The sequence below is a fragment of the Chelonia mydas genome, chromosome 5 (assembly GCF_015237465.2).
Source record: "Chelonia mydas isolate rCheMyd1 chromosome 5, rCheMyd1.pri.v2, whole genome shotgun sequence".
Lineage (NCBI taxonomy): Eukaryota > Metazoa > Chordata > Testudines > Cheloniidae > Chelonia > Chelonia mydas.
In genome coordinates this window covers 46,656,351-46,683,894 of record NC_051245.2, presented here as the reverse complement: position 1 = coordinate 46,683,894, position 27,544 = coordinate 46,656,351, and the positions used below count along the sequence as shown (strand labels likewise).

Below are 27,544 nucleotides of genomic sequence, written 5' to 3'. Positions count from 1 at the left end.
TAGCTTCTCCCGGAGAGACGGGGGAGAGCTGGGAGTACTGCGGGGGTTCCTCTCGCAGCAGGGCGGGCTGGAGGGGACGGCCTCGCGGTGTGTGCGGGCCGTTAGAGCCCCTCCCGCGGGCTGGGAGTGGACGTTTTGCGGCGAGTGACTCATTGCCAGGCTCCCCCAGGTCATGCGGCCGCTGCCCCAGCCAAGCCAGAGCCCTGTCTCTGCAGGCGAAAAGGGCTGCGGGGCTGCCCCGCAGGCGGGTAACCGGGCGAGACAGGGGATCCTAGCCCGATTCTGCCGGGCAGCGCGGGGGTGCACACGGTGCCCACCCGCCCGGGAAGGAGGAGGCTCCGAGTCCCCCAGGTGGTGCGGGGGAAGGGGCTGCTCACCTTGCTGAGGACCCCGCAGAGCTCAACAGGCGGCCCGGACTCGGTCTCGGGATCCTCCTCGGAGCCGGAGGAATTCCAGCTCTGGTTGTCCGACATGGAGACGCCGCCCGCAGCCACCACCGAGCAGGGAAACAGCGAGCGGCCCCCGCCCACAGCAGCCTCTTCCTGCCTTGGGGACGGGAGCGACGGCCGGGTGGGCTCTACCTGGGCGACACCTCTCGGCTCCCGGGGGGGCGCCAGCCGCGCCTGCCCTCTCTGCAGCTGCTGGGGCCGCGGCTCCGTGACTCGACTCTCCGCCTCTGCCCTCACTGCAGCGCCGCGGCCCCGACCCACAGCGAGAGCCACAGTGCGAGGGACGAGTGCCTGTCTCCACTCAGAGCGCCACCGCAGCTGCTGCCGCCATCTTCCTCCAGGCAGGAGCTCGCCCTCTGCTACTATTTACCAACTCCCCGCAGCCCCACTGTGGAGAGGGGGCGCATTGCTTGCTGGGAATTGTAGTCTGGAGGGAGAAGCACGACGCAGGGAGGGTCTGATGGCGCGATGCATCATGGGAATGCCACGGGTGGGGGGGAATGATGCCCTCATGGAGCACTGCATCCTGGGAGTTGTAGTCTAGGGCAGGGGAAGGCCTCCGCTTTTGATTTGGAAGCTGAGGACGGCCATTTTGGTTCGGTTGTGTGTCTTCTAATTACGGCCTCCCCCCCAAGTCCTTTAGCCAGCGCCCGCCCAGGTGCGGCTTCACTTCGGTTAAGGCAATAGGGAGGCTGGTCTGTACCCTGACCTGTCACCCGCTCTTTCCTCTAGCCCCTGTCGGACGGGCGGGAGCGGGTTCCTCTTCCCAGGTAGGGCAAGGAAGGAGGCAAATCGTCCCTCCCCCCACCCCCGTGTCCTCGTCCTCCCCACTGCGGCTGTCAGTTCAGGCTGGCTTCCCTCCCTTCCCCCCAGCGTGGCCCTTCGGGGAACAGGCTCGGTGTTTCCTCCAGTTGCAGACGTTTCCCTTAACCAATATGGAGGCGGGGGAGGGGAGGGACAATGAGAACACAGGAAGTGGGGGCGGGGGATTAGGGAAGTTAGATGCCTCCGGCTCTGAGCTGAGAGACAGAGCAGGGGGAGCTTGGCAGTGAAGCTTCTTCCCATCCACAGGTAAAACATGCCGCGCCTAGCCGCAGCGTCTTCCCGTCCTGGGCACGCTGGGCTCTGCCCACTTTTCGTGGGGTCGGTACAGAAGGGGCTGGGACTCACGCGGGTCACTGAGGAGCTGAGACAGAAAGAGGGAAACCAGCAGCAGCCAGATCACCCTCTGCCCAGTTCCCGCCTCCCCTCCAGACTGAGCGAGAGAGACTTGGGGGGAAAGGCCATTCACTGCACTGTCCCCTGTCCTTCTCAAAATAAATGTGCTAACCTCTGAACTGCATAGTGGTTTTGAACGAAATCCTTTCTGCACCGATGTTTGACTCTGACAGTCTGCTTTTCTGGCATGACCGGGCATGTCTGTACTGCATACTAGGGCTATGTCTACACTAGCACTTTTGTCCATATAACTTATATCACTGGGGGGGGTTTGTGAAAAAACACACCCCTGAGTGACATAAGTACACTGACAGAAACACTGGTGTAAGCAGTGCTATGTGGACAGGAGATGCTCTCGTACCAACATAGCTACTGTCACTCATTAAGAGTGGTTTAATTATGTCGACAGGAGAGTTCTCTCCCAGTCCCATCAGCATACGTGGGAGATCTTACAGCTGTGCAGCTGAATCAGTACAGCTGTGCCACTGTAAACTCTCTAGTGTAGACATGGCCTTAGCCTAGGCTCTGACTCTGGTTTTAATCCAGTCCCTGCTCCCCTTCCATCCACACACACACATCAGTCAGATTCAAGTCAGCAAGCACTCAGGACTTAGGTCCTAGGATCCTTCGTGGGGGAATAGGGGGTATGTCAGAGCCCAAGTCCTGTTGTGAGACTGGTCCAAGTCCTATTATTTTGCAGTATGGATGCAGGTCAAGCTGCGGACCCGAGTCAGAAGGTCTGCATAGTATGGTCCCGTGACAGCTGGTTCCAGGAATTGTAAATCAAGTTGTACGATACAGTGTGGAAGCTTGGGGAACACCAAGTCCACAAGTCCAGGTCCAACAAACCCATGTTTAGCATGTAGTGTAGAGATACCTTCAAGGTTTAATTGCATATAGTGCAGTAGGACCCAAACTTTTCATGTCATGGTCCCCCCCAGCTATAATGTAATCTGTCCACGCCCCACGGGAGCTGTGGCTGTGGCTGCATCCAGGAACCAGGCAACGGTCAGGGGCCGGAGCTGTGGCTGGGACTGCAGCCGGGAGCTGCAACCTGGGGCCAGGGCTGGGCTGTGTTTGGGGCTGTAGCTGGGGGTGGGGCCAGAGCAGAGTAGATGGGCTGGGTCATGCTCACTCCCCACCCACTGTGGGGACTGGCCTGGGCTCCACTCTGCCCTGCCCCAAACATTCCTCTGTGCCCACATAGTGGGGCATGCCCCACAGGTTGGGGATCACTGATATAGTGGTTTAGTTTCATTTTGATTATCTTGCTACAAAAAGAGGAGGCAAATTGTATGTTGGTGGAACATTATTACAAACTTGGCACTCAAGAAAGTCATGCCTTATATTTGTGTAATCAATGTAGTAAACTTTAGCTACATAATATTGTACAGTGCAGAGAACAAAATGACAAGAATTTGTGATTTTTTTTGTTGGTTTTCAAAATCACTTATGAATAAGTAGTGTAAGGGCAGGCCTACACTACAAATTTACATTGGTATAGCTGCACCACTGTAGCGTGTATGGTGAAGACATTCTAAGACAATAGAAGAGAGCTCTCCCGTCAGCTTAATAACTCCACCTCCATGAGAGGCGGTAGCTATGTCGGCAGGAGAAGTTCTCCCATTGGTGTAGTGCTGCCTACACGGGAGGGTGGGTGGGCGTGTTAAGGTTGGTATAACTGCTTTGCTCAGGCATGAGGATTTTTCACATCCCAGAGTGACATCGTTATACCGATATAAATGTATAGTGTAGACCTGGCCTAAATATAAAGAAGAAAGGGGTTAACAAAACATATAATATAAACAGAAACCAAGTACCAAAAATAGAAATACTTCCAGGTTGCCAAAACTGACAGAAAAACCTCATTCAAGCAAGTTTTACATCTAATGTAAAATTGTGCATTTACTGAATCATACTGGCAAACATTATTTTAACACCTTACAGGCAGGGGTTCAAATAAACAAAATTTTAAAAAAGAAAGAGTTAAGATTGAAAGTGTATTTGATTTGAGTCCAGCTTCTTTTTTACGTTTGGCTTTTTTTTTTTTTAAAAGTCCACCTTCAGAAACACCCCAGTGTTACAATGTCTGGCCTTGCCACAGCCATATAACCCTTCATCCTTTTTGACTAAAAAATTGTAAACATATAAAGCTTTTATTCACACTTTTACCTATAACTCACCCCCTCCATGATTTATCCTGGTCCTCTACATTCTTCTCTGTGCCTTTTCCTGATTCCTTGTAACTATCTCCATGCCCACTCTAGTCCCTATCACATCTTTCTAACGTCTCTTGTTCTGCCATCTCCAGGTCCTGTGCCCCTATGTGTCTCCCAGTGCTTTACGCTCCTTTCCAGACACTCCCATACCTTTTTCTTCCATGCACCCTTTTATTTTTCTTGGTATCCTTATCCTCTTTTCCATGCTTCGTCTTAGTCCCCTGTGCAGCCTTGTTCATGCCACCCTCAGTGTGCTACACTCTCATGGCTTTTCTGGTCCCCAGCACTCCATGTCTTACTTCCCTTTGTCCCCCACCCCTATTCCATGCCCCTTCTGTGTTCCTCCTCCAGAATCCCCATTTTTAGACCAGGGTCCATGTGACCTCTTAGTTCCCTACCCCAATCTCTGTTCCTTCTGGTCTCCCAGATATAAATTGTGGGGAGCTTAAAAACTAGTTTTATAATGGGAAACTAGCATCAATCTAAACCGTGGACTAGCTACTGTTGCTCCATAATTATGATGTATTGAGTAAAATACAAGAAAATAAAATACGAAAATAGCTTTTCATAGTTCTATTCAACAAAGTATGACATTTGTAATAGATGATCATTAGAGCCCTGCAAATCTGCAGATATCTGCTTTATATCCACAGATCATTTCTGCAGATCACGGATCAGATGAAGATACAAATTTTATATCCGCACAGGGCTCTAGTCATCATGATTTATCTTTAAAAAGAGTAAGTTTTAAATGTATGAATGATTGGTTCACTCACTTTTTCTCCACTGCTTCTGTCTTTCCCTTATTTTCCCATTACTGTCCCCAGTTTCCCTATGTGACTCTTGATCTTCGTATTCTGAATCCTGCATAAACACAGCTTGAGCTGGAGCCTTGAGGATCCTGTATTCTTTCAGAGACATCAATTTATAGTTGTTCTTGCATTTAAAACCATTTTGAAAGGCTGTCCTTCAAGTGTTTTTGTTTAAACAGCAAAATTTGGCTCTGATATTTAAACCACTTTTAATATTTTTGAAAATTTGATTTCTTTCCAGAACAATTGCATGTGATTTCAAGAAAAGAGAACACAATTTAGGAATTTTTTAAGTGAAAAATGAAATATTTTAGAAGTTCTGTTGCTGAAAGAATATACAGAATATAAATATACATTTTTCTGTAAAAACGAGATTGCAAGTGGCAGTACACCTTTTGGCATGCCCTCTGCTAGTGAATTTTGATCATGGCAATTTTTTAAGTAACCTTTTCTGGCTATGTTACAAATTGTTCAACATTTGTTTTCTGTGGTTCAGATATATTAAATAATATCAATAAGCATATCTGTATACTGCAAACCAAGACCAGTGGATTTCGTTTGAAAAAATATTGTAATGCTACATAAAAATTGAGAGGAAAAACTGCAGATAACAAAACAATTCTTTGTCTTCAAAGTAAATTTAGAAATCTTCAAGCCAAACCAATTTTTCTAGCCAAAGTTGTAAAGGAGCTAAAAACTGAGCTTATAATGGGACCTGATTACAGCCTTATCTTGGGAGAATTGATATGTGTGTGGACAGCACTCAGTGGAGTTCAAATAATTTAATAATAGGTGATAGCATAATCAATGACATTTTTTTCTTTATTTTTTTGTTTGTTTGCTTTCAAATACTGTGTTTCAGAAGAGACATGATTTCAGACATCTGTGAGGGAGCCTGATTATCAGAAAATACTGAGCCAACTGCTCTTTCAAAAATCAGGTCTCATTAAGATGTCTCAACTTCAGCACCCAAAATCACTAGTCTTGTCTGAAAATCTTGGCCTAGTTTTATATTCATCTATTCAGCTGTATCAGCACATCAGACCCTTAGCAATTTACAATTTTGCAATACAAAATTGGGATAAAATACTTAAATTTCTCTCTTTACATGTTTCATTAGTAGCTCTGTAAAACAAAGGCTACAAACGTGTAACAATCTCCGCTCTTCATCTGAATGCGTCAACAGCAAACCGAGGATGTTAAGTTTGTGTATGCATACATGCTACTGTCACTATCCATCAGTTCTTCCTGCCAGTTCTATTCTTGTAAATCAGCAGGGGATTGAAACTGACAAGAATCCTGTTCTCCAGGTTCTTCAGAAACCAGAGCTGTTGTAAATTTCAAACCCCTGTGGATCAAAAGAATGGAGCTTGTGACCCTGTGACCTGCATATTGGCATGTGTCTTTGTTTGTTTGTGGTTTAACACAGCTGATAGATGTTCCCCTTTCAACGATTAAACTATTTTTTAAAGGGCTTAAAGAGGAGGTTCATTTGACCCTGTCAGCCAGTGTTTTTTTTCTATAGGAATCCTCAGTAGCACAGGGGGATATACATTAGGCACATAGACATTAATCAGAGAGAAAGCTGGAATACAGTGTTATTATTTTAGGTTAAAACAGTGGTCACCAATCTTTTTATGCACAAGGTCACTTTTTGAATTTAAGTGCAACCCAGGATCTACCCTGCCCCTTCCTGGAAGCCCCACCCCACTCACTCTATCCCCCTCCCTCCATTTCTCGCTCTCCCCCACTCTCACTCACTTTCACTGGACTGGGGCAGGGGTTTGGGAGGGGGTGCAGGCTCTGAGCTGGGACCAAGGGGTTTGGGGTGCAGGAGGAGGCTCCAGGCTGAGCCTGGGGCAGGGGGTTGGGGTACAGGAGCGGGTGAGGGGTGCAAGCTCTAGGAGGAAGTTTGGGTGCAGGAGGAGGCTCCAGGATGGAGCAGAGTGTTGGGGTGCAGGAGGGGGTATGGGGTGCCGTCTCCGGGAAGGGGGTCAGGACTGGGGCAGGGGATCGGAGTGCTGACTCTGGGAGGGGGCTCAGAGCTGGGGCGGGGGCTTGGAATGCAGGAGTGGGTTCAGGGTACAGGAAGGGGTATGGGGTGCGGGCTCCCACCAGGCAGCACTTACGTTGGTCGGCTCCCAGTTGGCAGTGCAGCGGGACTAAGGCAGGCTCCCTGCCTGACCCGGCCCCACACCACTCCTGGAAGGGGCCAATGCGCCCCTGTGGGGGGCACAGCACGTGGCTCCATGCGCCGCCCCTCTCTGCTCCCATTGGCCACAGTTCTCCATTCCCAGCCAATAGGAGTTGCAGGGGCGGTGCTTGCAGGCAGGATCAGTGTGCAGAGACCCCTGCCCCCTTTCGCCCTGCCAGGGTTGCGCTGGGGCGTGGGGCAGGCTGGGAGCCTGCCTTAGCGGCAGCCCCAGTGAACTTTTAGCGACCACTGGGTTAAAATATACCTGTATACATCCAAATAAAGGATAAATCAAATACTGTAGTTTGAATTCAACAGAATGCTGGACTTGGCAGAATAACTTTCCAATACATAAGTTCTTAAGAAATATTTTAATAGTATTGAACTTCCCTAACTCTGACTAACAGAAACAGATGGATGTACGTCTTCTGTTGCTGCCTAGAGATTCAGCAAGTAATCAAAACTATGCATTTGGGGAACCCCCCAGGTCTATTTCGGGGGAGGGATAGCTCAGTGGTTTGAGCATTGGCCTGCCAAACCCAGGGTTGTGAGTTCAATCCTTGAGGGGGCTATTTAGGGATCTGGGGCAAAAATTGGGGATTGATCCTGCTTTGAGCAGGGGGTTGGACTAGATGACCTCCTGAGGTCCCTTCCAACCCTGATATTCTATTGGCTTATCTTTTGTATTTTATGTACATTTATCAAGATCAGCTTATTCCTGTACTAGGATGGTTGTAATTTAATTATGTAATGGTGGGAAGTGTTCCTATATGGCCGCCAAATGCCTCCTATTCAGCAATAGGAATAAAGCCAATAAATGGATCACATAGTTAAAATCTTAATTTATTAATAATAATACTGAGTTTTTGTGTACTGCTTTTCACCTGTGGATCCCAAAGTGCTTTACAAAAGAGATGAGTCTTAAAGTAGAACTCATAGGCACTAACCAAAATAAGAGCCCCATTGTTCTAGGGCTCTGATCCTACAAGACATGGTCCCTGCCTCAGATAGTTTATAATCTAAGTAAAGTGACATATGAAGGGTGGTGGCTGAGGATTACTCTTAAACTATCTCCTTAGACCTTTGCCTGTTCTCCATCCATACTTCACTCTTATTCTATCCTGCAAAAAGTAAGGAAGCAGGTGCATGAGGTGTGTGGTACTCACTTGTAGAGGACTGTACCTAGTACTTAACCTTACTTGTGCCCAAGAATATGCTCTACTCACGTATGTGATGGAGCTTAATGTTGTACCCTTCTCTGAACTTGGTTCAAGTATGTGTAACACCAAAGCTCTGATCTCTATTCTCCAGTCCAGGATGTGTGTGCCACAAAGTTTCTTTACCTTATAAAACACACTCTAAGCAAATAGACTAGTAGGAACCTACCTATCAGAGGTCCAAAATAATATCTGTTAATGTTTTAGCATATTGTATTTTTAGTGGTGAAAAGTTGTTCAAAAAAAGTTGGGCTTTTGACAGCTTGCAGTCTGACTGATCTGTTAAGTTAAAGGAGAGGCTATGATTATCAATGACTTCCTTTCATAACATTATGCTATGTTGAGGCACTTAGCCTGTTTGCCTGCTATCCTTGTTATTTGCCTTGGCTCTTGAGTCCTTTGCCTGCCCCAGGGGGGTAGGAAAGTGGGGAGGAGGCACAGTAAAGTTGTCATGACAAATATATTTATTGGGGTAATTCACTGCTTTCTGAATCCCAAAAGAATACTGAATTATCCCCACACCCTTATAGCAGTGAATTGTAATCAGTGTTGTGTTTAATTCTTTTCTGATGTTTGACTGAGCTCAGCATGAATGCAGTTTTAGTGTTTAACTAAAAATGAATGATTTTATTGTGGGATTTTTTTAAAAGGTAAATATTCTTGTCTGATTTTTAATCTCTGGTACTGGTAGCTGTGGATTTCTTTAGGATAATTTTTCACCTGCCTATCCATGTAAAGGCCTTAGTGTTATGTATGTTCTTCATCTGAGAAATTCCAAGTCTATTTCTGAACTCATGCCTGTGTAATTATAGGTGGAGCTGACATTGCCTAATACTTTCCATGAGAAGACTCTTTTTAGTTGCTAGTAAATTTGCAAAACTTTAACCATTTGGGCTGAAATTTCCTATTCCAGGTGTCTATCTGAGGCTTAACTCCCCCTCCCCGCCCCCCCCAACCCACCCATAAATTTCAATAAAAATGGTTCGGCTATTTCCATGAAGGATGTTAAAGAAAAATATGCTATTTTCCCAAAGTTGAAAAATTCTTACATGTGTTTTATTAAAAGGTCTAGTGCCTCCAAGCTTTGAAGCAGAGACTTGAAATTCAGGGGGGGCATTGCCCTGGGCCAGGAGGTGTCTTTTGCTGTCCATGTGAAAATCCATACAATTAGCAGAATTATAAGCCACTGAAAATCACCATTTGGATATGCGCAGTAGAGCTTAAAGAAAAATTCTCCAAACAGGTCCCATTCAGTGCACACAATGGATTTTGCTCAAGAAGTGAAGCAGGAATGAATAGCAAACTGTTCATAGCAAAACTGTTTTTTATAAGATGCTTCAAGTTAGGTACTCAAAATCAGTGAACAATTTTGACAATTTCATCTCTGTGCCTTAATTCCCCAACTGCAAAATGGGGATGATAATAGGGATGAAAAGAAATTCACTAAATCAGATATTACTATGAGCACCATAAAAAAGCCCACGAAGAGTCTGATAGCTCGGTATTCGGTATAGAGATGGGATTGTCTGCAGTAAATAAGGCATGACATCACACATTCACTGATGATGATAATAAAAATAAATATTGAATAGCTACACATTCATTGAGGTTCATCCACCCTGTGGAAGAAGAACAGTATGTGATCAAGGAATTAAAGACTGTATCTAGTGCATATGCCGAAGGGGAGATGGGTGAATTAAGGTTGTATGAGCAACTTCAGTGCTGCGTTTTCTAACTTTTGAGTGCTTGACTTTGCAAACTTAATACTCCTAACACAGTTTTTGTATGTAATATATTAATATAGATAAACTAATTGTGAGGCTGGGCACATTTTCACACTTCTGGCTGCAGTCCTGGCCCTATTGAAGTCAAATGGGAATTTTGCCATTGACTTCAGTGGGGGCAATATTACACTCCAGGTGTCTGTGATAAATATGTAGAGAAAACTGAAAAGATTCTGCTCTTGAAGGATTCTGTGTAATCAAGTACCCAAGAAAATCATAAATATGACAAATTACTATGTGAATTATACCGGATATTTAAAATAGCTATTCTGTAAATGTACATTATTGGTGATGGAGCCAAGTATGGTGAAGTGAAGAAGAAAGAACCAACCTTTCTCCACTTCACAGCAGGCTATAATAAGCCTGAGTTAAGTGGTCCTCTAGCAACTTAATTTGCAGCCAATAGCTGCATAGATGTGATTATTGCCAAATGTATCCCAGAAGTTTATAATCTGCTGAGGAATCAACAAGTCTATTAAACACAAATGTAAGAGATTTTTCCACCATACAGAGCACTTTGGATTTTAACAGTACTTAACAGTAGGCTACTTATAATATTCATTTTTTATAAAAAAAAAAAAAAAAGAAAGAAAGAAATTGGATAGCTATATAGTGCACTCTGTCACTAGGGAAAGGAGAGTTCAACTCCTGGTTTTAGCCTCTTGATCCCTGGGCTGCATGACTGTAAAGCACTTCAATCCCAATTGTAAGTGGTATCTTGTATTTATCGATAGCCGTCCCTGGTTAGGTGCCACATTGATGGGAAGCCAGGGTAAATTCTGGTCTTTTATTCTGTTTCTCTTTGATAATCTCATTTGTACTATTAATTTCAGAGTACCCTATCCCTTTTGTATCTCTTGTTTTGTATGCACAGTGATCCCTTGCAGTCAAAATTCAATGAAATTAAATCCTTTTTCTTCTGACTTAGTTAATTGTGGTGTCTCTTGTCCCTTTGGTGCATCTGTAGAATTCTTAACATTAATAAGAGTTGCACTCATTGCTGCATACTGGCTTTTTTCACTAGGATCAAAGATAATATTAGTTTTACTTTGATATGCCCTCTCTCTGTGGATTAAATCCTGCACTAATAGGGGAATGTGTACAATTTTCCAGTAGGGTTTTTTCATTCCCAACATTTGTGTGTTGAGGTAACTCTTATACTTTGCCTTGTTCTCATTTGAAAACAGACATATACTACAAAAGCAGAGGTAAAAGAATAGTTAAATCTATTTTTACTTGTGAAAGTCTCAGAAGCTTATTTTAAGGCCATGCAGTAATGATACCAAGTGTCAAGTTTTAATTAAATGTTTTTGTTGTCATTTAATAGTCTTATTGGAATTGTGAAGAAATCATGAAATGGGGCTCCTGACTTTAGTTCTTCTAAAACTGAACAGGCTTTTTTTTTTTTCTAAGAAAGAATGACTGCAAAAATCCTATTTGCTATTTCCACCATTAGGTGTTTGTTTGTTTAGGTTTTTGTTTGTTTATTTGGTACATAGATGAGTCCTTGTTCACAATATGCAATTTTAGGGCAGTTTTTTGGGTGGGATTTTTGGGTGTGCGAATTAACAGTAGGATTTTTTGGGTAGTTTTTTCAACTTACTCCACATTTTTTCTTTTGGTCTCAAGTCAGATGACTGTGATGGTTAAAGTGCTACACATTTGCTTTTCTTGAAAGAGGTGTATGCAAAATATGATGTGTGCTTTCAGTCATCCTGTTTGGAAATAAATTCTCTCCAAAGCTTTGTCCCTACTTGGATCACTTTCGAGTCCTAATATTCCTTCATAACTGTCCATTACACCGTGAGTGAAACGCAACTTGCCAACAAACTTCAATATAGCCCTGCACCATGACGTAGCCTCCACCAAACTTTCTAGTCTTGGCAGTATTATTTTAGGGTTTCTTCTTCCTGTTTATACAGTAGAACCTCAGAGTTACGAACACCTCAGGAATGGAGGTTGTTGACAGCTCTGAAATACTCATAACTCTGAACAAAATGTTATGGTTGTTCTTTCAAAAGTTTACAACTGACCATTGACTTAATACAGCTTTGAAACTTTACTATGCAGAAGAAAAATGTTGCTTTCCCTTTATTTTTTTAATAGGTCTGTCAAGCGCTTAAAAAAATTAATTGTGATTAATCACACTGTTAAACATTAATAGAATACCGTTTATTTAAATATTTTTGGATATTTTCTACATTTTCAAATATTGATTTCAGTTACAACACAGAATACAAAGTGTACAGGACTCACTTTATATTTATTTTTATTACAAGTATTTGTACTGTAAAAAAACAAAAGAAAAAGTATATCAATTCACCTAAATCAAGTACTGTAGTGCAATCACTTTATCATGAAAATTGAAGTTACAGATGTAGAATTATGAACAAAAGAAACTGCATTCAGAAATAAAATAGTAAAGAAGTAAAATAAAAGAAGTAAAATTTTAGAGGCTGTAAGTCCACTCAGTCCTACTTCTTGTTCAGCCAATCGCTCAGACAAACAAGTTTGTTTACATTTGGAAGCGATAATGCTACCCGCTTCTTGTTTACGATAAGGAATCCGGTGGCACCTTAAAGACAAACAGATTTATTTTGGCATAAGCTTTCGTGGGCTGGAACCCACTTCATCAGATGCATGGAGTAAAAATTACAGATGCAGGCATTATTATACTGACACATGAAGCATAATAAGCATAGTATAATAATGTCTGCATCTGTAATTTTCACTCCATGCATCTGATGAAGTGGGTTCCAGCCCACGAAAGCTTATGCCCAAATAAATCTGTTAGTCTTTAAGGTGCCACCAGACTCCTTGTTGTTTTTGTGGATACAGCTAACACAGCTACCCGCTGATACTTGTTTACAATATCACTTGAAAGTGAGAACAGGTGTTCTGATGGCACTGTTGTAGCTGGCATCCCAAGATATTTATTTGCCAGATGTCTTCATGCTTCAACCATCGTTCCAGAGGACATGGGTCCATGCTGATGACGGTTTCTGCTCGATAACAATCCAAAGCAGTATGGACCGATGCATGTTCGTTTTCATTATCTGAGTTTTCATTTTCTATTTTGGTGGTTCGTTTTCATTTTCTATTTTGGTGGTTCGGGTTCTGTAGTTTCCGGATCAGAGTGTTGCTCTTTTAAGGCTTCTGTTTAGTATATCTGACGTGTAAATACCTTGCAATGCCGGCTACAAAAGTGCCAAGCAAATGCCTGTTCTCTCTTTCTGGTGACATTGTAAATAGGAAGAGGGCAGCATTATCTCCTGTAAATCTAAACAAACTTGTTTGTCTCTTAGTGATTGGCTGAATAATAAGTAGGACTGAGTGGACTTGTATGCTCTGAAGTTTTACATTGTTTTGTTTTTGAGTGCAGTTATGTAACAAAAAAAATTCTACATTTGTAAATTTCATTTTTACGACAGAGATTGCACTACAGTACTTGTAAGAGGTGAACTGAAAAATACTATTTCTTTTGTTTATCATTTTTACAGTGCAAATATTTATAATCAGAAATACACACTTTGATTTCAGTTACAACACAGAATACAATATCTATGAAAATGTAGAAAAACATCCAAAATATTTTATAAATTTCAATTGGTATTCTATGGTTTAACAGCACAATTAAAACTATGCTTAATCGCGATTAATTTTTTTGAGTTAATCGCGTGAGTTAACTGTGATTAATCGACAGCCCTATTTTTTAGTAGTTTACATTTAGCACAGTATTGTACTGCATTTGTTTTTTTGGTCTGCTTCTGCCTGATTGTGTACTTCTGATTCCAAATGTGGTATGTTGACTGGTCAGTTCATAACTGGTGTTCGTGACTCTGAAGTTCTACTGTAAATCTTTTCTCTTATTGGAATGAGGTTAGTTAATTTTTTAGCACATCACAAACAGCAAGTCAAAGGATTCTGGTGGTGGAATTACTGGCATTTGAACGAAGGCAAGCTACAGGGTTGCAGCAAAAATAGATGCTTATTTAAGTTAGGAGAGGGGCACTTGATATATAATCATTTCCTCTTAGTGCTACTCCACACACACATCCTTATTCCTCCTCTGCTCTCCCCATGCTGCTCCCTTTCTGGTATTTCCAGGACTATTAGATTCCCCATTTCTTTCAGGCTTCTGTGCCTTGCCTCTTCCTTGCAATATGTAATGCTTCCTTGCTCTTTGCTTCCTTCAGTCCTGATCATAAAATTACTTCGAGGTGGGATACACAGCCCAATTTCTTCTCAGTGGAGCCCGTCTCACCAGTAGAGCATCCCACACATTAGTGACATCCTCTGAGCTGCCACCACCACCACTTGATTCTGTATCTCCTACGGAGCTATGGAGGACAGCAGCTGCTCCTCTTCACCCTCATTAGGGAACTCTCAGAAGAAACACTTGTATTCCCCTCTAGTTATAGTAGGTCCTCTCCTTCCAAAATAGGATGACCAGATAGCAAGTGTGAAAAATCAGGACACAAGGTGCAGGGATAATAGACGCCTATATAAGACAAAGCCCCGAATGTCAGGACTGTCCCTATAAAATGGGGACATCAGGTCACCCTACTCCCAAATAACTGGAGAAATAGGTTGGTGCTTAATTGCAGGCTGACTGTCTTCATGGGCTTCTCTGATCCTACACTCTGCACAATGGGACACTAAGATATTTAGCATCCATTGCATTGAATGCTATAAGGGAAACAATGCAATCCTACAGAGGTTTCTTGCGGTGACAGCACCCCCAAAATACATTGTTCTGTGTAGCCATCTACTCTGCCTCCTGTTCTGAGTAGAATATGTTCATTTATGTTTCTTCAAACCATAAAACTTTTCACCCTTTTTCAAATTGTCATAAACAAACTTTAATCTCACTGTGCTTTAAAGTCACACAGGGATTCTTATAGTTAATTTTCATAGGTCCATTTAAACCTTTACTCCTTATCAATTTCTGCACTGATATCAGCAAGATTTTGTTCCTTCAACTTTGTTTTTGCAGTGTCACATGTTCTCCCCCTCTGGTGTTTCTTTACATGTTTAAATTTGTTCTTTTTACTCTGTTTACACTGGTAGATCTCCAACTACTTTGATTTGACAATGCTGTGCCTGTTGTTTTATTATTGCTTCCACAGTTCATTTGAGTGCAGTGAGCTGATGTCTTTTTTTTCCTAAGGACATGCCTTTCTGTAAACAAAATGGTCTTCAGTTTCTGTTTTGTCCCACTAGGCAGCTGAAAGGTATTTACCTATGACTCACCTTTTCTGTTTTGTGCATCTGTAAATCCTATGGAGAACTAAACTCATGTCTCCAATAAATAATTTTTTCTCAATTATAATTAAGCTATTAATTTATATTTATGTATTTTATTATTTAAGTACTAATAATGTGCTCTGTGATATACAAGACTGGCCCTACCTAGAGGAGCCTACAGTGTCAAAGACACATTAATAGACAAGAATTAGTATTACCTTAAAATGTTACTGTTTTTTCATCACCAATGTCTTCATCATTCTCCTCCCAGTTATGTATATTGAGGTAAAGAAGGCATTTGACTGACATGAGTTAATGCTTGAAGCTCTTGCAGAAAAACTGAGTCTTTAGAAATAATGTTAATAAGGAGAGGGTGGAAACCTGATGTGCTGGGATAAGGAGATCAATCCAAGCATAGGGAGCAGCATGGAAGAAGCCACAAAGACTGGAGTGGGCAAAGGAAGGAGGTAAGGAGAGAGAAATTATCTAAAATGTAGGCTTGGTGAGGCATTTTCTCTGGGGAAAAGTCATTACATCCATTGGTATTTATAATGTCTATTACCAGTGCAGCTTCTAAATTGCTTTTCTCCCCCACACATTCTCACAACCAGGCATTGCCAGTACCAGTATGGCTACTGTTGGACTGACTGAAATGGAAGTGATAGTTAACCTTGCACAGAGTTTAGTGTGATCATTGAAACATGGGGAACAGTGCTTTTGCCTTGAGCTGGGAAGACTAGCTACTCTGTTGCAGTTGCAGGGTCAGTGGTTCCCAACAGTATGGTAGATTGCACCAACATGGGTGGAGAGAATATGAAAATGTGCTGAAATGGTCTCAGGTCTGCCTGGCACTCCCCACTTCCTGCTGGCCTCAGAGCACCCAAGGTGTTCGTCTGATGTCTGCTTTGTCTCAGTAACTCCTGTTCTGTGTTCTGACAGGCCAGAGCCAAAAAACACACAGACTATTACTCAGCTGGTCTTGGCTCTTCTCAAATATGTCACAAATAATAAACCCAATGCATTGAATATAATTAAAACTTCTGATTATTTTAATCAGATAGAACTTTTAAAAATATAACTTGCTCTACTACAGGAATGCAGTTGGTCTCCTGTTCCAAGGGAAAAAATTTCAGCAAAAACGAACACCTCCGTCATTATAGAAAATAAGGGAAACAAATGCATTTGCTTAAAGATTTGATAAATCCATTCACTCACAATGAATAAAGAAGTTCCTTGATTAGGGTTACTCATAAGTTTCTGCAGAAACTTTCAGCTTTCATTTCTAATACATTTGAGAACATAACCTTCTAAATGCGAACAGAATGCCATACTGTCAAGAGCTCAAAAATCCTAAGAATGAGTTAAAAAACACAAGATTAAAAATTAATTAATTAGTGATGCTTTTGGGTCAGTCTTCTGAGTAATTAACATATAGAGGAATCCTTCCCCTCCATGAACCGTATGTGATCATTTCAGGTGGAAAATTCAACCGTAAATGCCTAAACACAAATGTGGGCTGCCTCCAGATCTTTGGTAGGGGATCATGCTTATTCTTTCCTAACCCCTCAGCTGGAGAAGCAACAGTTTTTAAACATGCATCTTGCTAGCAATGTTCCAGCACAGTTTTATTTCCATTTGTGATGGGTTGGATTGCAGAAACCCCCTTTGGGGGTGCCAACTGATGTGCGCTACTTCTGCCCCTGCTTTCCCTGCCAGCTTGATATTCCAGCACCCTGTCTTGCTGAGCCAGACACGCCAGTCTGCTCCAACACAGACCCAGGGTTTGAACCACGTGCCCCAAAGCTGCAGACTTAACTGAAAGCAACTTAAGAAGTGTTCCTGTCTTTAACACTCAGATGCCCAACTTCCAATGGGGTCCAAACCCCAAATAAATCTGTTTTACCCCGTATAAAGCTTATACAGGATAAACTCATAAATTGTTCGCCCTCTAGAACACTGATAGAGAGATATGCGCAGCTGTTTGCCAGCCCCCCCCCCACCTTTCCAGGTACTAATACGTACTCTGGGTTAATTAATAAGTAAAAAGTTATTTTATTAAATACGGAAAGCAGGATTTAAGTGGTTCCAAGTAGTAACTGACAGAACAAAGTGAATTACCAAGCAAAATAAAATAAAACACACAAGTCTAAGTCTAGTACAGTAATAAAACTGAATACAGATAAAATCTCACCCTCAGAGATGTTTCAATAAGTTTCTTTCACAGACTGGATGCCTTCCTAGTCTGGGCCCAATCCTTTCCCCTGGTACAGCCCTTGTTCCAGCTCAGGTGATAGCTAGGGGATTTCTCATGATGGCTACCGCCTCATTTGTTCTGTGCCAGCCACTTATATATCTTTTGCATAAGGTGGGAATCCTTTGTCCCTCTGGGTTCCCACCCCTCCTTCTCAATGGAAAAGCACCAGGTTAAAGATGGATTCCAGTTCAGGTGACATCACATGTCACCGTAAGACTTCATTACCCATTTGCCAGCCCACAGGTATACAGGAAGACTTACAACTAAAACAGAGCCATCTACAGTCAATTGTCCTGGTTAATGGGAGCCATTAAGATTCCAAACCACCATTAATGGCCCACACTTTGCATAACTACAATAGGACCTCAGAGTTATATTTCATATTTCTAGTTTAAGGTACAAGAGTGATACATTTATACAAATAGGATGACCACACTCAGTAGATCATAAGCTTTGTAATGATACCTTACAAGAGACCTTTTGCATGAAGCATATTCCAGTTACATTATATTCACACTCATTAGCATATTTTTATAAAATCATATAGAGTGCAATGTCACACCATTGTTGTGCAATAGAGTTACTGTGGTAACTGGGTCTGGGTGTGCAGCACATTGAGAGACAGCTCTTGAAGGGGTGTGGCTCCTATCAGACGGAAAGGACCCTTGACTGCGGAAGTAACTGAGAGGAAGTTAAGGAGATGGGTGCTCCTTGCCAGGGAGAGAAGATGAAATTGTTTTTTTTAATCAGCAGTAGGAGGGAGCTGCCTTTATACCCTCTTCCGATAATAAATACATGTTCTCTTATTTATTGAGCTCATGCTGAGTTGTCATTCTGAGAACTCTGCTTTTTTTGTGCTAACCCACTGAAAAGGAGATTTTGTCATGTGACAGTTGCTTGGGCAGCATTTCATTTACATTTTATTGAAGAATGACATGAGGTCTGGAAAACTTGCTGAGAGTGAGAGATTTAAGAGGCTCAATCAACTTACTGTATCCAAGTAAAGGTTATGGGTGACTTGCTTATGATCTGCAAATACCTACATGGATAAGAAACAAGTGATAGTAGATGGCTGTTTAATACTAGCAGAAATAAGCATAATGAGATCCAATGGTTAGATGCTGAAGCTAGACAAATTCAGACAAGAAAAAGAAATTAACAATGAGGATAATGAACAAATAGAATAACTTTCCTAGGGACATGGTAGGTTCTCCATCACTTCAAGTCTTTATATCAAGACAGGATGTCTTTCTAAAAGATATGCTCTAGCTCAAACAGAAGTTATGGTTTGATGTAGAAATTACTAGTTTAGGTTTTGTGTCATGCAGGAAGTCAGGTCTCTAGATGATCATAACTGTCCCTTCTGGCTTTAAAATCTATTAATTTACATTTAAAAATAAATTTAACATGCGGGTGGGCAGTGCCAGTTTGATTTTATTTTTACAATGAGTCTGGAAAGATAGCCTGTCACAAGAAGAGCCTCTGTACAGCTGTAAGTTTAATGCAGTAAGCTTTGCACATAGGAATGTTCTTTACTTCAAATTGGCAGTGTTATTTATTTATTTATTTTGTAAACAAAACCTCTCAGAAAGGAGTATTGTGACTGTTTAGTCAGACCTCCTGTATCAAAGAGACTATGGGGCTTTAGGGTTGCCAGGTGTCTGGATTTCAACTGCTAAAAGTCCGTCTGGTGGCGCAGCAGGGCTAAGTCTGGCTCCACGTGGCTCCCAGAAGTGTCTTGCATGTCTGGCTCCTAGCGCAGGGGCAGCCACAGGGGCTCCACTGCCCCCACCCTGAACATTGGCTTTGCAGCTCCTATTGGCCAGAAACCGTGGCCAATGGGAGCTGCACAGGTGGCGCTTGCAGGTGTGGGCAGCGCGCAGAGTCCTCTGGCCCCTCCGCCTAGAACCGGACATGCTGGCAGCTTCCAGGAGCCGCCGGAGGTAAGCACCACCCGGCTGGAGCCTGCATCCTGAACCTCCTCCCACACCCTGACCCCCTGCCCCACCCCAGAGCCCACACCCCCAGTCAGAGCCCTCACCCCGTCTCGCACCCCGACCTCCTGTCTGGAGACCCTCCCACACCCTGAACCTCTCATTTCTGGTCCCACCCCAGAGCCAGCACCCCCAGTCAGAACCCTCACCCTCTCCCACACACCAACCCCGTGCCCCACCCAGTGAAAGTGACTGAGGGTGGAGGAGAGCAAGCAATGGAGGGAGGGGGAATGGAGTGAATGGGGGCGGGGCCTCTGGGAAGAGGGCGGGGCAAGAGTGTTCGGTTTTGTGCAATTAGAAAGTTGGTAACCCTATGGGGCTTCCCTGAATTAATTCCTGTTTGAGTGACAACATATCTTTTAGAAAAATAACCAAATTTGGTTTAAAAATGGCTAGTGATGAACAGTCCACCACAACCCTTAGGAAGTTGTTCCAATGGTTAATTACCCTCACTGTCAAGAAATGTTCACCTTATTTCAAGTCTGAATTTGTCTTGCGTCAACTTCCAGCCATTGCATCTTGTTATATCTTTGTCTGCTTGACTGAAGAACCCATTTTATTCCCCTTATAGGTTCTTAAACACTGTGATCAAGTCCCCCCTTAACCTTCTCTTTGTTAAACTAGATTGAGTTCCTTTAATCTATCACTGTAAGGTATGTTTTCCAATCCTTTAATCATTTATCATGGCTCTTCTCTGAACTTCCTCTCCATTTTATTAACATCCTTTTTGAACTGTGGATAGTAGAACTGTACACAGTATGCTAGTGGCGGTCACACCTGGCCAAATACAGAGGTAAAATAACCCCTCTAATCCTACTTGAAATTCCCCTGTTTATGCATTCAAGAGTTGCATTGGCCCATTTGGCTACAGTATTGTTCAGGAAACTCATATTTGTCCACCATGACCCCCAAGTCTTTTTCAGAATCAGTTTTTCCCAGAATTGAGTCCTCCTTTCTGCAAGAATGGCCTATGTTCTTTGTTCCGTGATGTGTAACTTGACATTTGGCCATATTAAAATGCTTATCATTTGCTTGAGCCCAGGTTACCAAGTGAACCAGATATAAAGCTAGTTGGAAATTTTTCAAACAGGTTTTTTGGTTGGAAAATGCCAGTTCGTTGGAAACAAAACTTTTTGTGGGAATGTATCAGTTTAGACGAAATTTTTGATGTGAAGGTTTCTCAAGTCCAGGATGGAATTTCCGGTCAAAACAAGAGAAAGAGGAATCACTCAGAGTAGCTAATAACCAGGTGGTTAGAGCACTCGCCTGGGATGTGGAAGCCCCAGGCTCATGTTCCTGTCTCTCTCTGATGTTCTTTCGCCCCAATGTAGGATGAGGAAAATTACTGAATCTTGAACATTTTCACAGGATGATAAATCATTTCCCATGCAGCTGTACTTCAGACACTAATACAGTTGAGGTTTATTCTTTGTTTGGTGACCGTGTGTAGTTGAGCTACTTTGAAGAATTCCATATTAAACCTCAGTATTTGGTGTGTCTAATAAAATTGAAAGTGATTGTGGAATTGTATTATTCATCAACTGGAGTTTTGAAAGACGTATGTAACTTATATTCTCTTTTAGGTTATTAAAGTTTGAAAAAGCACTCACTGTGTTGCGCTATGGACAGCACAAAGAAAGTTGTTAACACTTCTGATGATGGTGGATTTCTGCTTAGAGTGGGCCTCAATGATAACAAAGCTGGAATGCAAGGACTGGATAAAGAGAAAATCAATAAAATCATAATGGAGGCCACCAAGGTTTGTTTGTGTAACCTTTTTCACTAATGCTTTGGTTTTTACTTTTTTATTTCTTAGTTTTGCATGCATAAATGGGGGCAGCCTCCTCTGTTCTGTATGTGGGTGACACAGGAAAGGTTGCTTTTCATCACCCTCCCCACAACCAATGGGGAATCTGCTGGAAAAGTTAATATGGTTTGCGGTTGTATAAACTTTTTCAGTAGAACTCCTCAGGGCTGACTACACGTCATTTTTAGGGTGTGTTCGAAGGGAAAGCAGCCAGTGGTGCAGTCCCTGTCAGCACCTCTCCTTTGGAACTTGGGAAGAGGCCCCAAATCTATGAGGTTTTCAGAGTCCTCCCATCAGACAATCTAGGGATAACTGAGCAAGGGTAACCTCTCAGAGTCGTGCCCCCCCCCCCCCGCCCCCAGCATTCTATTACAAGGGGGGGGGGTCAATCTGGCCCTAGATTTTTTGTTAAACAATTATGGTAAAATAATGAATGTTGTACTGTTGCTTTATGGAAGAGCTAATACTTTAGGGAGAACTTTGAAAAATATAGCATTAAAAACAATTCTGCTATTGCAGACTGCTTTTGTATTGTCCATTTTTTCACCATGCTAAGGGTATTTGCATGAAACAAAGGGTTTAGTTTTTCATATATTTCATCTGATCTTACTGTTCAGCAGTTCCTCAAACCGTAATCCTTTGTAAGACACATCCCATTTGGTATTTGTTGAAATAATTCCTGTAAAACTGCTACGGCTGCTGCCGTTATATTGAGAGAGAGATGGAGCCAAGTGAATAATAGATAAAATGAGGAGAACAAGTCTCATGCCCTTTTAAAAAATCTGCATTTGTTGGGGGAAAAAATCAACAAACTGTAAAGTATCAGGTGTATTATAGCTGTAGATTCTTGTATGGAACTCTCCCAAATCTCTCTTCCCTTTCAGCCGCTCCAGAAAACAAACAAAAAAGCCCTTGTAAGGAACACAATCTTAATATTGCATCACTACTGTGAGGAGCTACAAGACACATATAGGGAACCCAAATTTCATAGTTGCTTGACAGCATTTACTAACCTCTTAAATACCTGTAAAAAATTTACTACTAGCACCAACGAGAAAAAGTATGGGACTTTCTTTCCAGTAAGCACAATCCCTAATGTTTGCTTATCGCGGGAAGAGAAGATTACATGAATGTGTGATACTGAAGGAAAGTTCATCCTACTATCTACTAGTTAGAGATTGGTTTAAACTTTGAAGAATGAGGTTTTATATCTCTTCCAATACTTTTTTTTTTTTTAGCATTAACTGTTATAAAACTGGATTACATTCCTCTCTGAATCTTCTTAAATTCTTGTCCTCAATGGCATCCTGTGGCAATGAGTGTTGTACTCTAACTACACATTCTGTGAAAAAGTATTTAATATGTTTTGATTCTGCCCCCTTTTATTTTCATCGAATATCCCCTCTTGTTCCTGTGTTATGAGACAGGGAGAAAAGAAGTTCCTGATCTACCTTCTCTATTTCATTTATTATTTTCTATACCTTCATCATATCCCCTCTTATTCATTTCCTTTCCAAATAATCTCAATCTTTTCCATCTCTCTTCATATTTTTTTTTGCATACCCCTGAACATTCTCATCACCCTCTTTTAAACTCTTTCTAATTCTGCAATATCCTTCTGAGATTGGGTGACAAGTACTGCGCACAGTATTCCAGATGAGGTTGTACCATTGACTTACATAATGGCATTATTTTTCTCCAGATGAGACCATATGGACCAATGAGGAAATGCTGCACATGAAAAGTAAAAATGCCTGAGGTCAATTTTCAATTTTTGCATTCAGTATCTTTCAAGATATAACAGAAAATAGCCTAAAGAGTACAAGTAACTTACTTCTTTTGAGTTATTTTGGCATCTCTCTGATGTAGCTAATGTTTTTAGAATTGCATCATCACCACATCAGGACATGTTCCCGCCTTGCTGGTGCCGTGCAGGTTTCCTCAGAAGTATATTAAACTCTGAGTGGCAGAGGGAAGGAAGAATATGAACTTCATGTAATCTGAGTACCATAGTTGTCTTTTGTGTGTATACCTCAATTATATGAATATCCAAAATATATATAATACGCGTAAGAAATCCTTAAAATATACAGAGCCCAGCATATCATAAGGCTGTATCTGCCTCTCTGATAGGATTGGAAACAACTGTCCATTTTATTTCAGTGCTTGTTTTTTCCATTTAAATGAGTTGTTAGCAGACAAGTTGCATCTTTTTTTGTTCAGTTATTGTAAGATTATAAGGAAAACAATGAACTTTCAGATGTATCTTAACTTTTTATTTTTCTTATAGGGTTCTAGATTTTATGAAAATGAGCTTAAGAAAGATCAGCAAGTCAACCAACGAATTGAAAAAATGATGCAGCTAAAAGATAAAATTACCAGCCAACAGCTTCTGAAAGCACAACTACAGGTACTAACCAATTTGGGAAGTTTTTTGAGAGGAGGGAGAATAACAATTTTTAGGAGTATATTATTGATGCCTGTCCTAAAATTTCATAGTGGTACACAAGTTGTTAGTTGCCTGGTTCCATTTGATGTTAGCAACAATTATGCAACTAAACCCTGCATAATATTTTGATGGTGTAAATTTATATTTAGTTAGAAGAAAATTTAAATAGATAATAAGACTCTTTATTTGAAGTATTTCTTGTATGAACAAAATGGAATTAAAACAAGAACTCCTTTCCCCCAATGCTGAAAACACCAAATCAACTAATAAATAAAATCCATTGCTCATGATGTACTCCTATGAAACTCACTGATTAATTTTCTTAACAAATACCAGAGTAGTCATTTTGGTTTAAACATTTTGTGTGTATTTTTTAAAAAAAGTCCTGGCTTATGCCTGTATTATGTTAGATGGTTTATAGTGATAGGGAGAAATGTCACTAGCATTATCCTATTACTTCAGCTGGTGATTTATCTATCTTTGCGTGCTAACTACTATGATAGTGTCATTGAAGTCTTCAAAGTTTTATATACATAAAATCTGGCCAAAGGTGCATATTGCCTACAATAGAAAATTGGTTTCCTTTATTAGGGCCTTGGTTATGAACGTCCATATACAGTGGAAGGAAATAAAGGGTCTGAGAAAACTATGGATATAAGAAATGGAGCTGTGTATGAAAATGTTTCTGTGGTCCAAAAGAAGCACTTTTGCATAGGTATTCAGATACTGTAGTGTTGGACAATGTTATCAGACCCTAGACAGTATTGCATACAAAAATCACATCAAAAGAACATTGAAGTTGCTAAGTCAAGCACCTTAATTTGTCTCTTTGTTTACATGTAGTATAATTCAATCTTTAATTACGTGATTGCATACTACTTTTTTCAGTGTGATCCCTGCCTCATTCTGTGCACAGGATAGACAGTGTTCACTGAATGAGCAGCTGTTCAATATTTTGTTTTATCTTCATTGTTCAATATGTGGTCCCATGCCTTGTTTACCATATGCTAGTCTAACTCTGATCTGGATACAGAATTACTAATTTCCTCATATTTTTTTCTGTGGTGCTCATCACTATAGTATGTGAGTGCTTCACAAACATTGATGAATTTATTTTCACAACACCCAGGTCATATTATTATCCCCATTTTACATGTGGGAAACGAAGGCACAGAGAAATTAAGGTTAAAAGAGTCCACTGATTTTGGGTTCCCAATTTGACCACTGAATGCCTAGGACTTGATTTTTCAGAGTACTTGGAATTATATCATACTGTATATGTTTAACACGCAGCTCCCAGTGACTTCATTTGCAGATGTGAGTGCTCAACACTTCTGCAGACCAGACCACAGGGTATCAAGTTGGGTACTCAGAAAATGAGGAACAAGCAATTCGTGACCACCCGTGAAAAGATTTTTTTTTTTTGATAATGACTTGCCTATCATCACATAGGAACTCTCTGAAAGAGGCAGTAATAGAATCCAGTTCTCCAAGGCAACATTCAACTGTATTACCCATGAAACCATGTTTTCTTTTACTTTCTGATATCACCTCCTTATGATTTGTAACCAGATGCTCTAGTCCAGCAGTTCTCAAACTGTGGGTCGGGACCCCAAAGTGGGTCGGGACCTTGTTTTAATGGATTCACCAGGGTTGGCGTAAGACTTGCTGGGGCCTGGGGCTGAAGCCAAAGTCCAAGCCCCACTACCCAGGGTAGACGTTGAAGCCAGAAGGATTCAGCCCTGGGCGGTGGGGCTCAGGCTTCTGCTTCAGCCCTGGGTGGCAGGGTTTAGGTTACAGTCCCCTTGCTCAGGGCTGAAGCCCTCAAGCTTTGCCCCCTCCCCCACAGGGCGATGTGGGTTGGGCTTCAGCCCTGCTGTCCAGGGTGGCAGGGCTCAGGCTTCAGTCCCCGTTCCTGGAATCATGCAGTAACTTTTGTTGTCAGAAGGGGATTGCGGTGCAATGAAGTGTGAGAAACCCTGCTCTAGTATTTGCCTCAGCTTGGTAAGGGGGAAGACAACTTGTGCAGAGTTACAGAAGTATGAAAAGCTCCATGCTTCTGTGTAACACGGTAAATTCTTATCTTCAGCTCAAGTCTTATCAGTTTGTAGGCTGGTAGAGGGATGGAAACTGGGCTCTTTTAGGGTGCTCACTAACATGACAGTTCTTTTCAGTGCTGATACTGTAATATACAAAATTTCTAAAAAGCCATTCCTTTTGCTAGATAGTATCCCAGTGATGCTGGACATGGCAGCAACATAAATCCATAGCGTCTGCAACATAATATTCCTTTTTCTAGTGTTTTGTTGGTATAATAGACCCTGCACATGCTGTGGGACTCTTTGTGTGTTAGTTTATCTTTATTTTAGACAGCCTTCTCTGCAGCCAGCTAGGGGCAAAGGAGCACTTATCACCACAAATGTCCCAAAGCAATCTCTAACATCTTCAGTACTCTTGGGCAGTAAGTAAACCCCTCAAAACTTACCTTTAGCATTTTAAAATATTTTATTTGGCTTTATAAATAAAATAAAATCGTTTATTAGTCGGGCCAAGTTTTCCTATACAATACTATATGCAGTAAGTTCCCACTTCGGATAAATTGTTCATGGCTGGTTGAGACTCGTGTACTACACAACTCAGAAGTGTCTGAAGTTCTCCAATAATCCATAATGTGAAGGATAAAAGCTATATTTTTATATTCATTTATTCAATACTATGATTAATTTAAAACTTTCAGAAGTATTGTATTGTACTTCTGAATTGTATTCACTATTGCCATCAGCCACTGGTGCCATTTTTATGGATGCTGGTTTCTAGCTCAGTTTTTAACTCTGCATGACATTGCTGTCCCTTTGTAACAGGGTATTAGTAGTCCCTCCTAGTTTCTCTCCATTCTGTCAGATAGTTTTACAAACATAAACAGGCACCAAATTAAGTTCTTTAATTCTTATTTCATATATGCTACTTAAGAAAGTTTTTTGGCGTCTATATCACATCTTTGGGCAAGAACAAATCACAATAACTTCTTCAATCAATTTGTCTAAAAATAAATATAAAAATTTAAGAATTTTAAAAGACTAATGGCCCATATTTTCAGCACTTTTCCCCTATAAAATATATAGAAATCCCCTAAATCTTCCATATCAGAATTTTCTTTCAAAAAAGAATGCTACATAATTTTTAGACTTATGCACCTGGTTTACCTCTGAGAAACTAGTCTTTAACTGTCTTCAGTTTTAGTAGGGAAAACTGATTACAGACAAACATGGTTCTCAGAAGTACGTTTACAAAGCTTTTGTTTTACTGTTTCCTTTAATGAGCTGCTGTTGCTATTTTAAATAATCATCATTTTAATTCGTGACTAGCTTAAAGGGGTTTCCATCTCTATTTTTATATGTGCATAAGATACTAGTGAATCATTAGACATGAGATTATGCTAGTAATGCAGGTTGGGGAAAAACAAAAGTTTTGTTTAAAGACAGTATCTGGAAATACAGATTAAATTGTGTGACTGGGGGTATCGGAGGCAATATAAATTCAAGTAATTAAAGGTCATTTGAGTTTGAGAATAACCTACCTGTAGTTCGTAGAATATGAGATCAGAATTAACAAAGGAGAAAAAAATTAATTAAAATGTAGAGAAATGCCTTTTGATAATTTTACATGGATATTAGCCCTTGCTTAATTGATATTACAATGAAAATAGCTACGTGTGCTCCTGGAGGATTTAAATGTAATGACTTGTTTTTCTTCTATATATTGTATCATGCTGTTTTCATTATTTTTTCAAATATTTCTTCTGTTGTTATTTGAATTCCTCACCTTCTACCCTTCCCACTGGTGCCTTACATTTTATACAAACCAGTTTGACCAGCCCAACGCACTGAACTAGGATATGTG

General features: G+C 41.3%; 2 protein-coding genes across 16 annotated transcripts in view; one reads left to right on the top strand and one right to left on the bottom strand.

Annotated features, from left to right (window-relative positions):
- Positions 1–981, bottom strand: part of CERT1 (ceramide transporter 1) — a 156,552-nt gene extending 155,571 nt beyond the window's left edge. For 2 of the 6 annotated variants that reach the window (XM_027826908.3, XM_043547187.1), the window contains exon 1: positions 378–981. In XM_027826908.3, coding sequence (XP_027682709.1) covers positions 378–473 — 96 coding nt within the window. In that variant the 5' untranslated portion in view covers positions 474–981. The remainder of the gene's footprint in view (positions 1–377) is intronic. The other 4 variants (XM_043547189.1, XM_027826910.3, XM_043547191.1 and 1 more) reach the window with 3 other exon arrangements.
- Positions 982–999: 18 nt separating this feature from the next.
- The window catches only part of POLK (DNA polymerase kappa), a 65,549-nt gene continuing 39,004 nt past the window's right edge, over positions 1,000–27,544 (top strand). For 3 of the 10 annotated variants that reach the window (XM_043547183.1, XM_043547181.1, XM_037902983.2), the window contains exons 1-3: positions 1,000–1,107; positions 20,972–21,147; positions 23,486–23,605. In XM_043547183.1, coding sequence (XP_043403118.1) covers positions 21,010–21,147; positions 23,486–23,605 — 258 coding nt within the window. In that variant the 5' untranslated portion in view covers positions 1,000–1,107; positions 20,972–21,009. Of the gene's footprint in view, positions 1,108–1,417; positions 1,521–4,539; positions 4,627–15,022; positions 15,128–15,411; positions 15,608–20,971; positions 21,148–23,485; positions 23,606–27,544 lie in introns of those variants that run through there. The other 7 variants (XM_027826911.3, XM_007064502.4, XM_043547182.1 and 4 more) reach the window with 6 other exon arrangements.